Source organism: Salvelinus fontinalis, chromosome 14 (genome assembly GCF_029448725.1).
Source record: "Salvelinus fontinalis isolate EN_2023a chromosome 14, ASM2944872v1, whole genome shotgun sequence".
Classification (NCBI taxonomy): domain Eukaryota; kingdom Metazoa; phylum Chordata; class Actinopteri; order Salmoniformes; family Salmonidae; genus Salvelinus; species Salvelinus fontinalis.
Genome location: NC_074678.1, coordinates 31530223 through 31548186, shown reverse-complemented (window position 1 = coordinate 31548186; position 17964 = coordinate 31530223). Strand labels below are relative to the sequence as shown.

The window sequence follows — 17964 nt, the reverse complement described above, 5'->3', positions numbered from 1 at the left end:
GATTGTGAAAAACTGAGTTGAAATGTATTTGGCTAAGGTGAATGTAAACTTCTGACTTCAACTATCTATGTCTAATGCTCAATACGTTGTTCATAACAACTTTTCTTTTTTTCAATCAAAAGAGAAAACTACATTCTGTTAAATGTCTCAAATTCGTCAGTGCATTTATTTCAGCAATGCACAAACTGTTAATCTTATTCATATAAAAATGTAATTGCTCTCATAGAGGTAGAACCCCACACATAACAAAACTTGACATGTTCCTAACAGTTTCTGTAATAACATTGTAATACTCTGAAAAACCTGAGAGAGATTCAATTAATACATGTATGTTATAAAATGACTTAGTTTAGTTCAGTTCACACACAATGTGATATTTATCCCTGAAAAGGGTGTAGGTTATGTAAACAAACTCTACAAGCCCCCTGAAATGTGGTTGTGATTCAGCCCCACATTTAATCAATGCTGTCTTTTTTGTTGAAAGTATCTCAGTACTCGTCACTATAAAGACAAGCATGTAATCATACCAAAACACAGCTAAATATAAAAACATGTTGTTTTTTTACAAACATGATGTGCAGAGAATATCCATGCACATACAGATGTAGAATCTTAATTTGACCTATATTGTAACAGCAAAATAATCCTGCAGCAATAGGATTTTAACGTTTAGTCCATAATGTTGCTTGATCGGTGGTTAGGCTATTAAGCTGGCCAAAAGTATGCTACATGAAAAGCAAAATACTGTTAATATAACCGTTGGTTTTCAGTGAATTTATGTAAACCAAGAAGCTCATCTGCATTTCCTGCAGTGCAGGAAGATTCTCAGCAAAAAAAAGAGTGATCAAATTAAGATCCTACATCTGTATGAATGCAAATAACAGATGGGTGAATTGATCAAAATTCACACAAAATGCATACAAACATACACACATTAATGACCTGAGTGGCATTGATTCTATTATCATATAAAATAAGAAGCAAACCAATGGATTGCAGCTATTTCTCAAACTGAGTCACTGCTAAGTAAAAAGAAAGGCACTGCTTTTTACACTTTCTCTGCATGGCACTACTGACCACATTTCGGCACCAAAGCCTTCAAGGTGTCTCTTGCAGAAGTTGAATGTTCTTTAGAATATTTTCTGAGTCTTGGTGGTTCCTTTCAGAACAATGTAAGGCAATCCCAGGACCCAGTTGTCATTGGGCCAGTACTGAAGGCTTGGCAGGGAGTAGGGTATCTCATAGTTGGCATCCAAGTAGGCTATCAGGGTGCTTGCGTAGGCTACAGCCATTACTATCAGAATGTGCCTAGAGAGTGAATAGACACATGTCAGTCATACATGGATCTGTTTGTGATTCACAAAATCAAAAAGAAAATTGTTCCATCTAACACTCTATTAACATCATTGTTGTCGTCTCCCCTACTCTTACCAGATTCCATGCAGGTAGCAGAAATTAAGCTTTTGCCAGAAGCTGCATCCGAAACGATCACTGATCCAGCAGGAGATGGCCAGCACCCACAGGCCAACAGCAGACCAGCATAACCGCAGCACCTTCGGGTCAGTACAGCTGTGTGTGAGGAAAATAAAGGGAAAGAGAGAGAGACAGAAAGCAGTTCTTTGATAGCAGTTATCAGACAGTGAACTGATGGAGTGATAGGCAGTAATGTACAGTACAATAATGGGAGTTTTTTCCTTACATCCTCATCTCCAGACCCAATGAGTAGATGATGTGGAGGGCAAAGCAGTTGAGGAGGTAGGCATTGGCAGTGGGTTTGACAAAGGAGCATAGGGTGGTGACAACAGTTATCATCATGACCAGCCGGGAAAAAGTCGTCCTGCAGGGGGCGAGAGAGAGAGAGGGTTAGGGGTGGGTAGGAGACATAAAATGAACTTGTTGACAGTTATCACACGGCAGCCCAGAAAACACCGGAAGGTAAATAAATGGGGACTATTGTACCAGGGGCTAGTTTTATAGTTAAATTGGGATTATCTTCACACTGTCTTAACAGTGTTAATGGGAGAGTCATTCAGAATGCCAGGGAGCCCCTCTCTCCCACTGGCTCGTGAATATAGCACACTGCAGGCTGCTCCTGGCCTGGTTGTCCGGCTCCTGGCTTAATATGGCTTCTGTTTCAACCTGGCGTACCCTGTAAAAAAATCCTGTCATTGTCTCCTGCCTTATTAAAAGCCTACAGTACGTACTGCCGTTTGGTCCATACAGAAAGAACAGCCGCATGATCCTGTAGCAGGGAGATCTAAACACACATGGATGCTGCTCCATGGTTACATTAAATAGAGACAGGAAGGCAGCACGCGGTACCCTACTTCCAATATTCACAGTGTAACGAAACTCTAAATCCTCCTCCTCCTCAGACGAGGAGAGGAGAGAGGGATCTGAAGACCAATGTGCAGCGAGGTATGATGCCATAATGAATTTATTTACAAGACGAAAAACGAACACGAACTACACTTGAAATGATACAAAATAACAAACGACGTATACTGACCTAAACATGAGAACTTACATAGACACGAAGAACGCATGAACAGGAACAGACTACATACACACCGAAACAGTCCCGTGTGGTACGAAATAACATACAGACACGGAAGACAACCACCGACAAACAAACAGTGTGAAAACACCTACCTTAATATGGCTCTCAATCAGAGGAAATGAAAACCACCTGCCTCTAATTGAGAGCCATATCAGGTCACCCTTAAACCAACATAGAAACAGAAAACATAGACTGCCCACCCAAACTCACGTCCTGACCAGCTAACACATACACAAACTAACAGAAAACAGGTCAGGACCGTGACATAACCCCCCCCCTCAAGGTGCGTACTCCGAACGCACCACCAAAAGTCTAGGGGAGGGTCTGGGTGGGCATCTGACCACGGTGGTGGCTCCGGCTCCGGACGCTGTCCCAATCCCACCATAATAAATCCCCGCTTCTGTGTCTTCCTCAAGGTGGCGACCCTCGCCACCGACCTTGGACTGGGAACCCTAGACATGGGTCCCGCTGGATTTAGGGGCCGCCCCGGACTGAGGGACGGCAGCTCCGGACTGAGGGACAACACCGGACTGGCTGGCGGATCCTGGCTGGCTGGCTCTGGCGGATCCTGGCTGGATGACGGCTCTGGCTGGTCATGGCTCGCTGACGGCTCTGGCTGGTCATGGCTCGCTGACGGCTCTGAAAGCTGGTCCTGGCTGGACGGCTCTGAAGGCTGGTCCTGGCTGGACGGCTCTGAAGGCTGATCCGGTCTGGCGGAAGGCTCTGGCTGATCCGGTCTGGCGGAAGGCTCTGGCTGATCCGGTCTGGCGGAAGGCTCTGGCTGATCCGGTCTGGCGGAAGGCTCTGGCTGATCCGGTCTGGCGGAAGGCTCTGGCTGATCCGGTCTGGCGGAAGGCTCTGGCTGATCCGGTCTGGCGGAAGGCTCTGGCTGATCCGGTCTGGCGGAAGGCTCTGGCTGATCCGGTCTGGCGGAAGGCTCTGGCTGATCCGGTCTGGCGGAAGGCTCTGGCTGATCCGGTCTGGCGGAAGGCTCTGGCGGCTCCTGTCTGGCGGACGGCTCTGTAGGCTCCTGGCAGACGGGCGGCTTTGCAGGCTCATGGCAGACGGGCAGCTTTGCAGGCTCATGGCAGACGGGCAGCTTTGCAGGCTCATGGCAGACGGGCAGTTCAGGCGACGCTGGGCAGACGGGCAGTTCAGGCGACGCTGGGCAGACGGGCAGCTCAGGCACCGCTGGGCAGACGGGCACACCTGTAGGGAGGAGACGGAGAGACAGCCTGGTGCGTGGGGCTGCCACAGGACCCACCAGGCTGGAGAGACCTACAGGAGGCTTGATGTTAAAAGGCACCTGAAGGACCGGGCTGTGGGGGAGCACTGGAGCTCTGGTGCGCAGCCTTGGCACCACTCCCCCAGGCTGGCATACTACTCCAGCCCGTACCCTCCAGAGTGCAGGCACAGGTTGAACCGGGCTGTGGATGAGCACTGGAGATCTAGTGCCTACTACGCGCACTTCTCCCTTAGGCTCCACTCCCACATTTGCCCGGTACGAGCGGAGCGTAGGCATAGGGCATAGGACGCACTGCACCCTCCCAGCGCCCCGGAGACACAGCACGCAGAGCCGGCGCAGGATACCCTGGACCGAAACTGCGTACCGGAGACCAGACGCGCTGAGCAGGCACAATACGCCCCGGCTGGATGCCCACACTCACTTGACACTTTCGGGGGGCTGCCCTATAGCGCACCAGGCTATGGGCACGCACTGGCGACACCGTGCGCTTAACCGCATTACACGGTGCCTGACCAGTGACGCGTTGCTTATAATAAGCACGAGGAGTGCGCTCAGGTCTGCTACCTGGCTTAGCCACACTCCTCTCTAGCCCCCCCCCAAAAAATTTCTGGGGTTGCCTCTCGTACCTGTCCCGCTGCCGTGCTGCCTCCTCATATCGCCGCCGCTCAGCACTCGCTTCCTCCAGCTCAGCTTTGGGGCGGCGATACTCCCCAGCCTGTGCCCAGGGTCCTTCTCCATTCAAGATCTCCTCCCATGTCCATGAATCCTGGGATTTCTGCGGTTGCTTTCGCTGCCCTTTTCCCCGCTGCTTGGTTCTGGTAATTTGGTGGGTGGTTCTGAAACAAAACTCTAAATCCTCCTCCTCCTCAGACGAGGAGAGGAGAGAGGGATCTGAAGACCAATGTGCAGCGAGGTATGATGCCATAATGAATTTATTTACAAGACGAAAAACGAACACGAACTACACTTGAAATGATACAAAATAACAAACGACGTATACTGACCTAAACATGAGAACTTACATAGACACGAAGAACGCATGAACAGGAACAGACTACATACACACCGAAACAGTCCCGTGTGGTACGAAATAACATACAGACACGGAAGACAACCACCCACAAACAAACAGTGTGAAAACACCTACCTTAATATGGCTCTCAATCAGAGGAAATGAAAACCACCTGCCTCTAATTGAGAGCCATATCAGGTCACCCTTAAACCAACATAGAAACAGAAAACATAGACTGCCCACCCAAACTCACGTCCTGACCAGCTAACACATACACAAACTAACAGAAAACAGGTCAGGACCGTGACACACAGACAACATTTTGTCTGCAGAAGCCTCGACCAGGAGCAATGGTGACCAACCTGTCCTTGATGAAGGAGGGGAAGAGCCTGCGTGGGAACCAGAGACCATAGCAGAGCCCCAGGACCCACAGGATGGACAGCTCATCCAGCATCTGGCCCATGAAGCTCAGGGTCATGTGGAAGTAGGCAGAGAAGAGACCTGTAGGGAGGGGACACACGTTAATGCCCCGTTCCTAAATAGCCCCCAGCCCCTACCCAGTATCGATTGGGAAGAGGTTTTAAGAGCTATTATTGAATTCAGAATGAACTGAAAGCACCCTGATGAGGCCACCCTTGGAGTGGAGTTATAACTGAATGAAGGTTGGCCTGCTGTTTGGAAAGGAGAGTGGAGACACACCCACGAAGATCATCATGATCCAGACCAGGTGTACAGCCAGGTTCCTCTCCCTGGCGTAGGGGTGCAGCAGGTACAGCATGATGGGGGAGATCACAAAGAAGAACAGACTGCTCATCTGGAGAAACAGAAAGGACTGTTCTAAAAGAAGGATTCACAATGTAATGTAGTGAGTGATGCACCTGTCCACCATATCTATCATCATTGTTGCAATACAGGATGGTCCACAACAGATACAATACAAGAGTACAGCAGACAAGTGAGTTGCAATGTAGTTTCAGAAAGGTACATTTCTCAGCTGGATATTGTAATAAATAAATAATGTACACTTACAGTGTTGAAGTACTCCACTATGTGTTCAGAGTGCCTGTAGTTATCCTCACACCAGTCCAAATCAGAGCTTTCATAGGTGAACAGGCCTGTCATCTCACTAGAATAGAACCCTGTGGGGGAGAAAGAAAGAGGCCATTATTTTCTGTTGCATTCAGAGCTTCCAGCATAGAGCACAGTAGGACTAACCATGTGGATGTAGCCTTTTTCAAAGACTCCACATGCTGATCCACTCTTTGAAGACGCCATATGAGGGACTGGCTTTAGTGAAATGTCAGTTGTCTGTTTTTCACCCTTTTGAAAACATGAGCAAATATCCAGGAGTGGATGCCTTAGCATGGGCTTCTTCAATCACATTCACCAAAATGGTTGCTTCAGTGTTGCTTATGTTGTACTGAATTATAGTGCTACATCCAGCCGGCCTGTTGGATTGTTAGCAGCATGAGTAAAATTCAATGATAATAAATATAATTGAAATCAACTATGTTGTTCAAATATTACATTTAAATGGGTTACAAACAGAGTAGGATGGCCTGTCAATGCTAAATGTTCTCAGCTGGATATCCATCCATGTTTTATCCAACCATACTGCAATCATGACATGCAAATATTATCTTAACATCATGTATGCAAGTAGGTTGCAAGTAGGTTGCATAAGACCTTGCATTGAAAGACTCAAGAAGACAAATCATCATCATGAAATAGTGTCATCATCAAAACACCTGTAACCTGTTGTTAAAACGTATATGTTGTCAACAAAACAGCACGCGTTCATATGGAATGTATGTAGACACAATAAGACCACCATCTCAGGAGACTAGATAACATAGATATAGAGCTTACCTCCCATGTTGTAATCCAACCACAACTACTCAACTACTTTCCTCTCCAAGTGGCAGGTGGATTTTAAGTAGGGGACAAATGCTCCCGATCCTGTTGCACGAGTCTTTACTGTGACATCACGCCCCGGTGTGTCAAGAAAAACTACTGTGAAACTGAAATTCCCAGTGCCTTTGTTATAGTACAACCCGTCAGTTCAGAATTTGGATTAAAGTTGAATGGGAACCAAATGCACATGGGTGCGTTTTACGCATGAACGTAAAGCCTGATACCCAACCTCAGCAACACGCAACACATGATCAAACAAATTTAACTGAAACCTACCATATTACATTACCATCATTACATTATTCGTCATCCTTTGTTTGAAATTATAGTTTTAGAATAGAATGAATATACACCTAATGGCAAAAGCTGTGGCTATTCATATTGTCTATAGCCAGGTGTACCAGCGGGCATGGCACAAGCACACGAGCGTGAGGCCACATTGGTCATATGTCACCTCAATGCCCTTTGCTTTTGACGGACGGCATAGGTAGCCAATCGTTTCTTACCTGCTGTTTGCCATTGTATTATTTATGTATTCTAGAAGCAAGAACATTCCTGACAATGCTAATTGAAACAATTTTGCTATTATGCCATTTTGCAAGGAGGTGAGTTGGCAAAGTACAAGTCAGTAAAACAGCACGGACACCTGGTATATATATATTAGAAATCAAATCGAATAAGGAAGTCATTACTTCAACATGGATTAAGCTGCATGTTAATCCCCACACAATCCCAACATATTGCCATTCATTAAACAATGAATCTAGGCCTATGCTGATTTGGAATAGGATGAGGGCCAAAGAGCCCAGACAATTATACAGCTGTATTTTCATTTTAAGAAGGTTGGTGAAATAAAGTTCCATGGGGAAGGAGGTCATAGTTGAGACCAGCTCTACTGGTCTGTCTGTGGATCATCAGAATAAGCAGGGGATCCTGCTCAGCAACTACACAGTCTCCTTATTGTGACCTTCTCCACAGGTACTAATGACAATACTCAATTATTAAAGCAGTAGCCTACCATGTATGTTTAACATGTACCTCATAGTATGGCTGTATTCATTGAGTATGTAGTCTGCTCATATGATTTCTTTATTCAGACGAAGGGTACTGCTATGGGATACCCTATGGCTCCTAACTATGCTAATTTGTAATTGGGTTACATTGAGAAACAGTCAATTCTTAATCCTCTCAAAAATGTTTTCTTGCCTAACATTACAATTTAGAAACCGTACATTGATGATATTTTTGTTCTATGGAGGGGTGATGCAAAACAGCTCCAGGCATTCCATGCTTTTCTAAACTCTTCTTCTGAGAACCTGAGATTTACTAAGTAATCTGACACGTGTCAATCAGTTTCCTTGATCTTCTGATTTTGTGTGAGGATAATGTTCCATACACTGATATTTACAGGAAACCTACTGATCCTAATCGTTTGTTGAGGGCTGATAGTTGTCACCCGCTTCCCTTGAAAAACAGTTTGCGCTACAGCCAATTCTGTCGAATCAAACGAATTTGCAAAAATTTCAACAGAAATATGGCTGAGATGCAAAGAAAATTCAAGGAGAGGGTGTACAAAAATGGTCAGATTAATACTGCCACTGAGAAAACTCAAAACAAATCGAGACATGATCTCTTTCAAGGGCAGTCTGGCAAAAATAAGCATTCTTGCGTTCTTAGGGCGCCGTCTTTCGGATGGGACGTTAAACGGGTGTCCTGACTCTGTGGTCACTAAAGATCCCATGGCATTTATCATAAGAGTAGGGGTGTTAACCCCGGTGTCCTGGCTAAATTCACAATCTGGCCCTCATACCATCATGGCCTTCTAATCATCCCCAGTTTACGATTGGCTCATTCATCCCCCTTCCTCTCCCCTGTAACTATTTCCCAGGTCGTTGCTGTAAATGAGAATGTGTTCTCAGTCAATTTACCTGGTAAAATAAGGGTTAAATAAAATAAAATAAAATAAATACCACTCACTATTCAAAGTGCTCTGAACAAATGAAGGGAATCGTTCACAAACATTGGCACATTCTAAGATACGATGACAGTATCGCTAAAGTGTTTTCAGACTCTCCCTTGGTTGTATTCTCGCCGGGCAGAAATCTCAGAGATCAATTGGTAAACTCTGAAGATCCGTTCTTAGGCACAACGCAACCTGGAGTGCCTGGATACAGCCCTTAGCTGTGGTATATTGGCCATGTACCACAAAACCTTATTGCTATTACTGTATAAACTGGTTACCAATGTAATCAGAGCAGTAAAAATATGTTTTGTCATACCCATGGTATATGGTCTGATATACCACAGCTGTCAGCCAATCAGCTTTAATGGGCTCCAACCACCCAGTTTATAATAGATTATTCAATTATTGCATCTGAGCTCCTAGAGAGTGCGGCTCTCCTTGAATCTGCTAGCCAGCACCTCGCCTAAGCAGCTGTGCGTTTCTTTTGTGTCCAGATTATTGTGCCCTTCTCCACAGGTACTAATGACAATACTCATTTATTAAAGCAATTGCCTTATGTTTAACATGTACCCCATAGTATGGCTGTATTCGTTGCGTATGTAGTCTGCTTATAACATAACATTGGTTTTAGTTAATTGGTTATCCACTGGTTATTCACTAGGTGCAGTGCATTCGGGAAAGTATTCAGACCCCTTGACTTTTTCCACATTTTGTTATGTTACAGACTAATTCTAAAATGGATTAAATAAATACAAATCCTCATCAATCTACTCGTAATACCCCATAATGACAAAGCGAAAACTGTTTTTTATTTTATTTTAGAAGATTTATAACAAATAAAGAACAGAAATACCTTATTTACATAAGTATTCAGACCCTTTGCTATGAGACAAAAAATTGAGCTCAGGTGCATCCTGTTTCCATTGATCATCCTTGAAATGTTTCTACAACTTGATTGGAGTCCACCTGTGGTAAATTCAATTGAATGGACATGATTTGGAAAGGCACACACCTGTCTCTATAAGGTCCCACAGTTGACAGTGCATGTCAGAGCAAAACCCAAGCCATGAGGTCGAAGGAAATGTCTGTAGAGCTCAGAGACAGGATTGTGTCCAGGCACAGATCTGGGGAAAGGTACCAAAACATTTCTGCAGCATTGAAGGTCCCCAAGAACACAGTGGCCTCCATCATTCTTAAATGGAAGAAGTTTGGAACCCCCAAGACTCTTTCTAGAGCTGGCCGCCCGGCCAAACTGAGCAATCGGGGTAGAAGGGCCTTGGTCAAGGAGGTGACCAAGAACCTGATGGTCACTCTGACAGAGCTCCAGAGTTCCTCTGTGGAGATGGGAGAACCTTCCAGAAGGACAACCATCTCTGTAGCACTCCACCAATCAGGCCTTCATGGTAGAGTGGCAAGACGGAAACCACTCAGTAAAAGGCACACGACAGCCCGCTTGGAGTTTGCCAAAAGGCACCTAAAGACTCTCAGACCAAGAGAAACAAGATTCTCTCGTCTGATGAAACCAAGATTGAATTCTTTGGCCTGAATGCCAAGCGTCCCGTCTGGAGGAAACCTGGCACCATCCCTACGGTGAAGCATGGGTGTGGCAGCATCATGCTGTGGGGATGTTTTTCAGCGGCAGGGACTGGGAGACTTGTCAAGATCGAGAGAAAGATGAACGGAGCAAAGTACAGAGAGCTCATTGATGAAAACTTGCTCCAGAGCACTCAGGACCTCAGACTGGGGCGAAGGTACACATTCCAACAGGACAATGACCCTAAGCAGACAGCCAAGACAACGCAGGAGAGGCTTCGAGTCTCTGAATGTCCTTGAGTGGGCCAGCCAGAGCCCGGACTTGAACCCGGTCGAACATCTCTGGAGAGACCTGAAAATAGCTGTGCAGCAATGCTCCCCATCCAACCTGACAGAGCTTGAGAGAATCTGCAGAGAAGAATGGGAGAAACTCTCCAAATAAAGGTGTGCCAAGCTTGTAGCGTCATACCCAAGAAGACTCCAGGCTGTAGTCACTGCCAAAGGTGCTTCAACAAAGTACTGAGTAAAAGGTATGAATACTTATGTAAATGTGATATTTAATTTTTTTATTTTTAATAAATCTGCAAAATTTTCAAAAAACGTGTTTTTGCTTTGTCCTTATGGGGTATTGTGTGTAGATTAATGAGGGGGGGGGGGGGGGGGACTATTTCATCCATTTTAGAATAAGGCTGTAATGTAACAACATGTGGAAATAGTCACGGGGTCTGAATAATTTCTGAATACACTGTATGCACTTTTCTACTATGCATATTCAACACTTCATATTGTCAAGACATGTTTTTATACAACATAATTTGTCAAAGATGGAACCATCACCTGCTGCATGCTTCAGTAACTGTTCCAAAAACAACTATAAACTGCATCCACACATTGAACATTGTAATGGATTAGCATTTCCATTCTTAACATGTAAAGCTCCCAGTTTCAGTCAGTGCTCACCTGCTGGACCAGTCCTCCCAGCTGAAGAAGAATCTACTGCACTCTCTCCTGACAACACATCATTCATAGCCATAATGACAACAGCATTCTTCAAGGGTTATTAGACTTTGAAAAACAAGGGTGCATTCCAGGGTTCATTATTGATAGCTAAACATGATATAAGTATGAGGTGGCCTTCAAGCATTCAGTTTCATTTAGTTACACATTGCGTCAAGGAGACAAAAACAGTATATCAATCATTTCTGTATCTATAATAATTGTCTATATTATGACCACTGCCACTTGACAAAAATATAAATTCTCTGTTCGTTTGTTAATTTCAAGGTGAAGTTATTTTACAACCCATAAACTAGTTTTGTAATGAATTCAACATAGCAGAACTATTATTTGTAATTACAAGTTTATAACATCAAATAACCATGTATATTATCATACATCAGTCAGACTTTATGCTCAGTGCACATTGACTTGCCCGAATTGAAGACAAGGAAATGGTGCAGCGGTACCTCCCAGTGGTTGCTTAAAGCGCCAATCATAAGTAGAAACAATATCAAAGCAGCCTCCACACCCCTGGTTCGGTAAAAAGCTGAGGGATCAGGCTGGAGAAATGTAATCACAAAAATTCATAGACAGAGCTATGGGTGCAAGGAATGACCATCCAAGATAGCAAAATGATAGTTTGAACCATGTTTTAAGGCTGTATAGTGTTTGTTTACATTTTCTTTGTTTACAAACATTGGGGTAAACAAGCTTACATTTTGGGTTCTGATGGGGTATGACAGTTAAACTAAGCTCATGAGACATTTATAAGTTATATTTTTCAGGAATCAATGGGTGCATGTCATTCATTTATTAGTCAAAAAATTGATGTAGAAACTGTTGATTGCCCCTTTAAAGGTAGTATTTACTCAAAGACAAAATCAGAATTTCTGGGATGCTTTTTTTTCTACACTTGATGGCATTACATTTGTTACACAGTTATCACAAAGCAATTTTTTAAATAATATGCATAAAATCATTGCATCCTATTTTGAGTTAGCACCTCAAAGCTGTCCTCTTTTGTGAAACTGGTAAAAGAAAGTCCCGGTTCTCTGTTTCAGCTAGCTTTCTAACATTAATCTTACTCTGTACTTATATTGTTGTGCAGATATTATAAAGAACTGGTGATGATTCTATTGATACGCTTATAAATCAGATATCTCTTGTAATTACTGTTAGGCTTACATGCAATTCACCATTGCTTTACAGTGGATAGTCATGTCTGTTGTATACATTGTTTGTTGGGCCACAGGACAGGCAGTAATCAGATCTTCTCCACAAAGTTCCCAGGGAAGAGTCCTTCCTTGCCACAAAACCTGCCTCTCCACCAGCCTGATGCATCTGCAGGGGAACACAGAGATATGGACAGCTGTGGACTCCATACACAGTACAGTCTTAGAACTCATCCAATACAGGTCTGTGCATGAATTGATGCTGTGAGCTTATTCGGGATCAGCACTTAAAGCATAATAGCACTGTGTAGTCTCTTCTGCCTCTTTCTTCTCACCCTTTTCTATTGTTGAGATGGACACAGTTTCTTAACAAATAGAGAATTGAGTACTATTCTATTCCTTCCCTACGTGTTCCTCACCTTCATTGAGCAGGTCGATGATATCATTGGTGTCGAAGCTGAGCTCGTCTGTGTCCTGGCCAGCATACTGGTACAGCGCCCGGCAACGCGGGCCGGTGGGGCGTGGCTGGGCCTTGGGCCGGCTGGACGGGGCCGGGGGTGGCCGCTGGCTGCTTATACTCCTCTTCCTCTGCATTCTGGAGAGAGAGAGAGAGGAGTGGGGAGATGAGAGAGAGAGAGGGGGATGAGAGAGATGAGAGAGAGGGGGGGGTGAGAGAGAGAGGGAGAGGGGGATGAGAGAGATGAGAGAGAGAGAGGGGGGGGGGATTAGAGAGATGAGAGCCCAACTCCAACCCTTCACTGCAGATAGTATATTTTGTGAATACCCACTGTGTGCTCAGTTTATTCAGCTCACCCAGACACGCCCTGGTCAGGCACGTTGAGGAAGTCCAGGTTCCCCTGCTTAGTCTGAACCGAGCCTCGTCTCGTATTCAGGGAGCCCAGTTTGGGGAGGGCGGTGCTGGGGGGCCGGTTCTGTTTCTGGGGGATGGAGTAGGTAGGCTCTGGCTGCTGGGGCGGTGGAGCACCTCTACCTCTGGGTGCACCATTCTGGTGCCCTAGTCAAAGAAGAGGAACACAGATACCATCAAAACACAAGACAAATTATATACCATTTATACACTAAGACCTCTAATATCTCAGCATAATTATCACAGTGGTGGTACACAGTTCATAGTGAGCACTGCAAGTCCATGTTCATGGAGTGAGGCCTGCCAATGACGTAGGAACATATCTGGACCAAATAATGAGTTTACCTCTGCTGGGAGGCTGACTCCTGCCTCCTCCATGGTTCTGTGGAAATCCCTTCTTGGTGGGCTCTGACAAAATAAACATGTAGAGTTTTAAACTATGACATATTAGGATTAACAGGATATATTATATACTGTACACTGTATTGAGTCAGACTTAGTATTCTATACATTATCTACTATATCTATGTCTCTTTTCCACTTCGGGTATGTAATTCTTTCTGTTCCTGATACTCACTGGAGGTCTTTGGCAGGCCATCTCCCACGTTGATGGTGAGGGTCTTTCCAGCTGGTTTGATCTCAGCCAGGTCTCCCTGTCCCCTCTGGAACACCACAACACGGGTGCCCCCTCCACCCCAGCCCTCCTTCTTCACCCGGAACTCCAGTCTATAGAAAGCCACAACAGTGGACATGAATGATATGATCCATTTTACCAGATGCTTTCATCCAAAGTTAACTCGATCAACTAAACTATGGAGACCACACATAGAGAGTCATATAGCGAGGCTGTTCCTATCCAGTATGTGTGTAGTCATACCTGTCGTTGAAGGAGAGAGACAGCTTGTTCTTGGTCACCTCTTCATAGCGCTTACAGAGCAGGCTGAGGAACTCAGTCTTGAAGTTGGACTCTAGCAGACTGTCATACTGAGCCTCATGCACGATGAAGAAATCATCCTGTCTCATACTACAGGGAGAGGGAGAAAGGCAGAAATGGAAAGGTGTGAGGGATTGCCGTTGATAGAAGACAAGAAGTGTCACACACAGTAGGCCGATATAGCAAAGTTCTTTTTTTACATATCCTGTGTGATCAGTTCCTGTTTATTAATGACAACACTGACCACAAAAGTTCCCAATGGTACATCATACTGGACTGTTATATGCTATTCTAAGTCTAGCAGGGAGAAAAACCCTTTACCTGAGAGAGACAGAGTGGATGCTCTCAAACTCCAGCTTCCGTTTTAACACCTCCTTTATCTGTCCCTTCTCTGGCCCCTTCTTCACCTTCTCTCTGCCTATCAGGTAGATACCCTTGGGAGACAGAATCAGGTCCCTCTTGATGGACTGGAGAGAGAAAATGGGAGGGGGAAAGAAAGAATAAGAGTTAGAATGAGTGTGTGTAAATGGAAGATGGAAGAAGTTAACCCCATGTTGTGTTGTTAACCCCGGCATTGGCTCTCTTTTCCTCACCGCTCTATAAGGGAGGAACAGGTAGACTCACATTGAACCTGCGGTCAAACTTGTTGACCGAGTCTGCAAAGTCGACTCGCTCCCTCTTGGCCAGGAACTGTCTGAGCTCAGGCCTCTGCTCCAGGCCCAGGTAGTCTCCAACAAAGTTCCTGTTGATGCTGTTCCTCCTCCGCTCCTTAGAGTTGTACAGGATGTCCGAGGCTGCGGATAACATGCAAGAGAGGGGAGTTCATGGTCATTTTAAGTAAGGACCTTCAAGGACATATTCATTGCTGTATATTCATTTTCTGTATTTACATTGATTTATGTATATTCATATTTCTTCCTTGTTTCATCCCCACACACCCCTCTAGGATCATTGACACACTTACCCTCCTCCCTCATCTGTTCATATTTCCTCCTGGCGATGTACTTCCTCCAGGCCTTCTGGATGGTCCTGGCGAACATGTCAAATTTCCTCTCCCGCATCTCTTCCAATAGGAAGAGCTAGGAGAGACGGAGGGGAGAGGGAATGCTTTGATCAAAGAAACCATTTTACAGTATATAGATGAATACCTCACACCTTTTTTGTAATACATGTCATATATTCATTTAAACTGGGAAGACCCATTGAGATAAAAGAAACAGCACTTTTCTCAGGGAGACCTATGTGGGCCCCTACCGACTCTGGGGCCTTGACAAAGACCTTGGAGCGCCCCATCTGGTACTGATCTGTGTCCATGTTGACAGAGCGGAGGAGATGCAGGACCCCCTGCTGCTCTCCCCCCTGCCAGCACGGCCACGTCTCTGCCGTCAGGATGGCATACCTGCAGGCCACACACAGAGGGTCAGGCACTGGGGGGGGCGTACACTACACCCCCCCCCCCCCCCCCCCCACACACACACACACACACACACACACACACACACACACACACTGAGAGGACACAAAGCAGACACTGAAGGACACACACCTAAGAGTAAATAAGACTCACCTCTGTAGGAACTTATTGAAGACTCTGCGGTAGGCGTAGCCGGCTCGACGTACACGAATGTTCTCCCGCAGCCCAAGGTACTCCACCTGGTGCTTGGCCCTAAACACACACACATAGTTTCATCATCCCCTTTATTCTAATGTTCCATTTCTAATGTTCCAAACTATACCGTCATAACTCCCTGCTGAATTCTCTGAATGTTCTGCTATTGGATATTTGGTGTCTGTTGAGGGGTGTAATAGGGACACACCGGCTCTCCTCCCAGTCCTTGGGTCTCTTAGTCTCGTTGGGTTTGATACATCGGATATAGTGGGGGGTGCACTTCATCAACGTGTTCACCAGATCATTGGCTTGTTTCTGCAGAGAGAACATAAGAGATGGATGTACCACCATGTAGCTACTAATAACCTCAAACCTATGGGTGTACTGTTCCACTCAGCCACTGAACCACAGTGCTGGCAGTAGAGTGGGGACAGCTACCTTGATCTTAGAGCTAGCAGTAGTGGGCCTGCTCTTCTTGTCTGTGTTGAGGTTTTCAGGGAAGAGGCTGCGGATGAAGTCACTGTGGGAACAAGATGGAGGACAACATTTCATTGACCTCTCCCACATTATTTTCAAGCCTTGGTTGTTTTGAGACACGTGTCTGTTAAGGTAAAGATAGAGGCCTACGTACTGTTCACTGCTCTGCATGAGTTCAATGAGGTCATTAAAAAGCACGTCCCGGTTTCTCTCACAGAAGCCATTTATTTCGTAGGAGACCTGAGGTGACATGAGACATCATGTGTAAATATCAACATTCACACCGACCTTCACACTTCCTTCACCCACATGTCTACCTACCCACTTCCCATTGATGGAACATTCCTTTCTACCTCAGCCTAGAAGTGTCTACTTCTATGTGTTTTGAGCATGAGAAGACTTGTCCTCTCCTGGTACCCACCTTGCCTGCGTAGTGGTGGACGACAAAGCCAGAGTTCCAGCTGTTGAAGTGTTCGTGAGTGCCCACCGCCGCAGAGAGCTTCTGGAGCAGGGTGCCATCTGCCCCCTCACCCTTGGCATGCATGGTGGCACACACATCATCCAGCACACTCATGATGCCTGGCGGGTTCTGGAGGGGATTGTTAGACATTTAGCGTGGTAGCCACATGCAGAATAAAGACACATTTGTGGAAATTGCATTGAGATATTGTCATTTTGGGCTCACCAACTTATTCTCGATGAGGTCACACACAACCTTGTTGTTGAAATACTCAATTGGTGTCCACTTGATGCCTTCCTGAACATACTCTTCCTGGGAGAAACACAGAGAGATAGATAATGGCAATATAATTATCACAACATCCAAGACACCTCGTAAAGGAAATTAAAAGTGTTGAGATTTGAGAGTGGTTTGTACCTGTTCAGCCTTCAGTGTCAGCTCAATAAATATCTGCTGTAGCTTCTCGTTAACAAAGTTGATGCAGAACTGCTCAAACCCATTCCTCTGCCAGAAAGCACACATCCAGATTGAAGACAATGTTATCACATAGCTATGTCTGGTCTTATTATCCCATCAGAGATCAGAGATGTACATGTCTATGTATTTAATATACCATTCACCTGAAATATCTCAAAGCCATATATGTCAAGTACTCCTATACTGTATTCTTCATGAGGTTTCTGTATGGCTTTGTTTATTGCCTGGTAATAGGAGAGGAAGAGAGAGGAGAGTTAATAGTATGAAATGGACGTGTCACCATTACTGTATTTGTGTCTGTGTGTGTATCATTGCAGTGTATAGTAAACTCAGCAAAAAAAGAAACGTCCCATTTTCAGGACCCTGTCTTCCAAAGATAATTCGTAAAGATCCAAATAACTTCACAGATCTTCATTGTAAAGGGTTTACAATTACAGTTCATAGACAATTAATGAACATCCACCTGTGGAACTGTCATAAAGACACTAACAGCTTGCGGACGGTAGGCGATTAAGGGAGATAAGATAGATAGCTGATCGTCCTCACAGTGGCAGACCACGTGTAACAACACCTGCACAGGATCAGTACATCCGAACATCACACCTGCGGGACTGGTACAGGATGGCAACAACAACTGCCCGAGTTACACCAGGAACACACAATCTCTCCATCAGTGCTCAGACTGTCCGCAATAGGCTGAGAGAGGCTGGACTGAGGGCTTGTAGGCCTGTTGTAAGGCA

The 17964-nt window shown here is 45.2% G+C and overlaps 2 protein-coding genes across 3 annotated transcripts in view; both read right to left on the bottom strand.

Moving 5' to 3' along the window:
* Positions 1–152: 152 nt before the first annotated feature.
* On the bottom strand, positions 153–5954 carry acer1 (alkaline ceramidase 1). The gene is made up of 6 exons (XM_055861333.1): positions 5848–5954; positions 5518–5632; positions 5181–5319; positions 1700–1837; positions 1432–1569; positions 153–1308 (listed from the first exon to the last, which is right to left on the bottom strand). The coding sequence occupies exons 1-6, from the start codon at positions 5938–5940 to the stop codon at positions 1131–1133; spliced, it is 801 nt and encodes a 266-aa protein (XP_055717308.1). The 5' UTR covers positions 5941–5954; the 3' UTR covers positions 153–1130.
* Positions 5955–11860: 5906 nt separating this feature from the next.
* myo1f (myosin IF) overlaps positions 11861–17964 on the bottom strand; it is a 36319-nt gene continuing 30215 nt past the window's right edge. For both annotated transcript variants that reach the window (XM_055861332.1, XM_055861331.1), the window contains exons 11-28: positions 17368–17448; positions 17165–17251; positions 16973–17059; positions 16709–16876; positions 16442–16527; positions 16249–16330; positions 16019–16125; positions 15769–15867; positions 15456–15600; positions 15166–15280; positions 14826–14995; positions 14523–14668; positions 14145–14291; positions 13845–13993; positions 13613–13675; positions 13213–13414; positions 12819–12994; positions 11861–12568 (exon numbers count right to left, since the gene is read on the bottom strand). In XM_055861332.1, coding sequence (XP_055717307.1) covers positions 12492–12568; positions 12819–12994; positions 13213–13414; positions 13613–13675; positions 13845–13993; positions 14145–14291; positions 14523–14668; positions 14826–14995; positions 15166–15280; positions 15456–15600; positions 15769–15867; positions 16019–16125; positions 16249–16330; positions 16442–16527; positions 16709–16876; positions 16973–17059; positions 17165–17251; positions 17368–17448 — 2187 coding nt within the window. In that variant the 3' untranslated portion in view covers positions 11861–12491. The remainder of the gene's footprint in view (positions 12569–12818; positions 12995–13212; positions 13415–13612; positions 13676–13844; positions 13994–14144; positions 14292–14522; positions 14669–14825; positions 14996–15165; positions 15281–15455; positions 15601–15768; positions 15868–16018; positions 16126–16248; positions 16331–16441; positions 16528–16708; positions 16877–16972; positions 17060–17164; positions 17252–17367; positions 17449–17964) is intronic.

What these genes read in the sequence shown, in the direction of transcription:
- acer1 (XM_055861333.1), bottom strand. Translation starts at nt 5,940, where the DNA reads ATGACAGGCCTGTTCACCTATGAAAGCTCTGATTTGGACTGGTGTGAG. An exon ending in GATCATGATGATCTTCGTGG is followed by an intron (nt 5,320 to 5,517) that starts GTGTGTCTCCAC and finishes CCCTCCCTACAG; the next exon opens with GTCTCTTCTCTGCCTACTTC. An exon ending in CCCTCCTTCATCAAGGACAG is followed by an intron (nt 1,838 to 5,180) that starts GTTGGTCACCAT and finishes CGCCCCCTGCAG; the next exon opens with GACGACTTTTTCCCGGCTGG.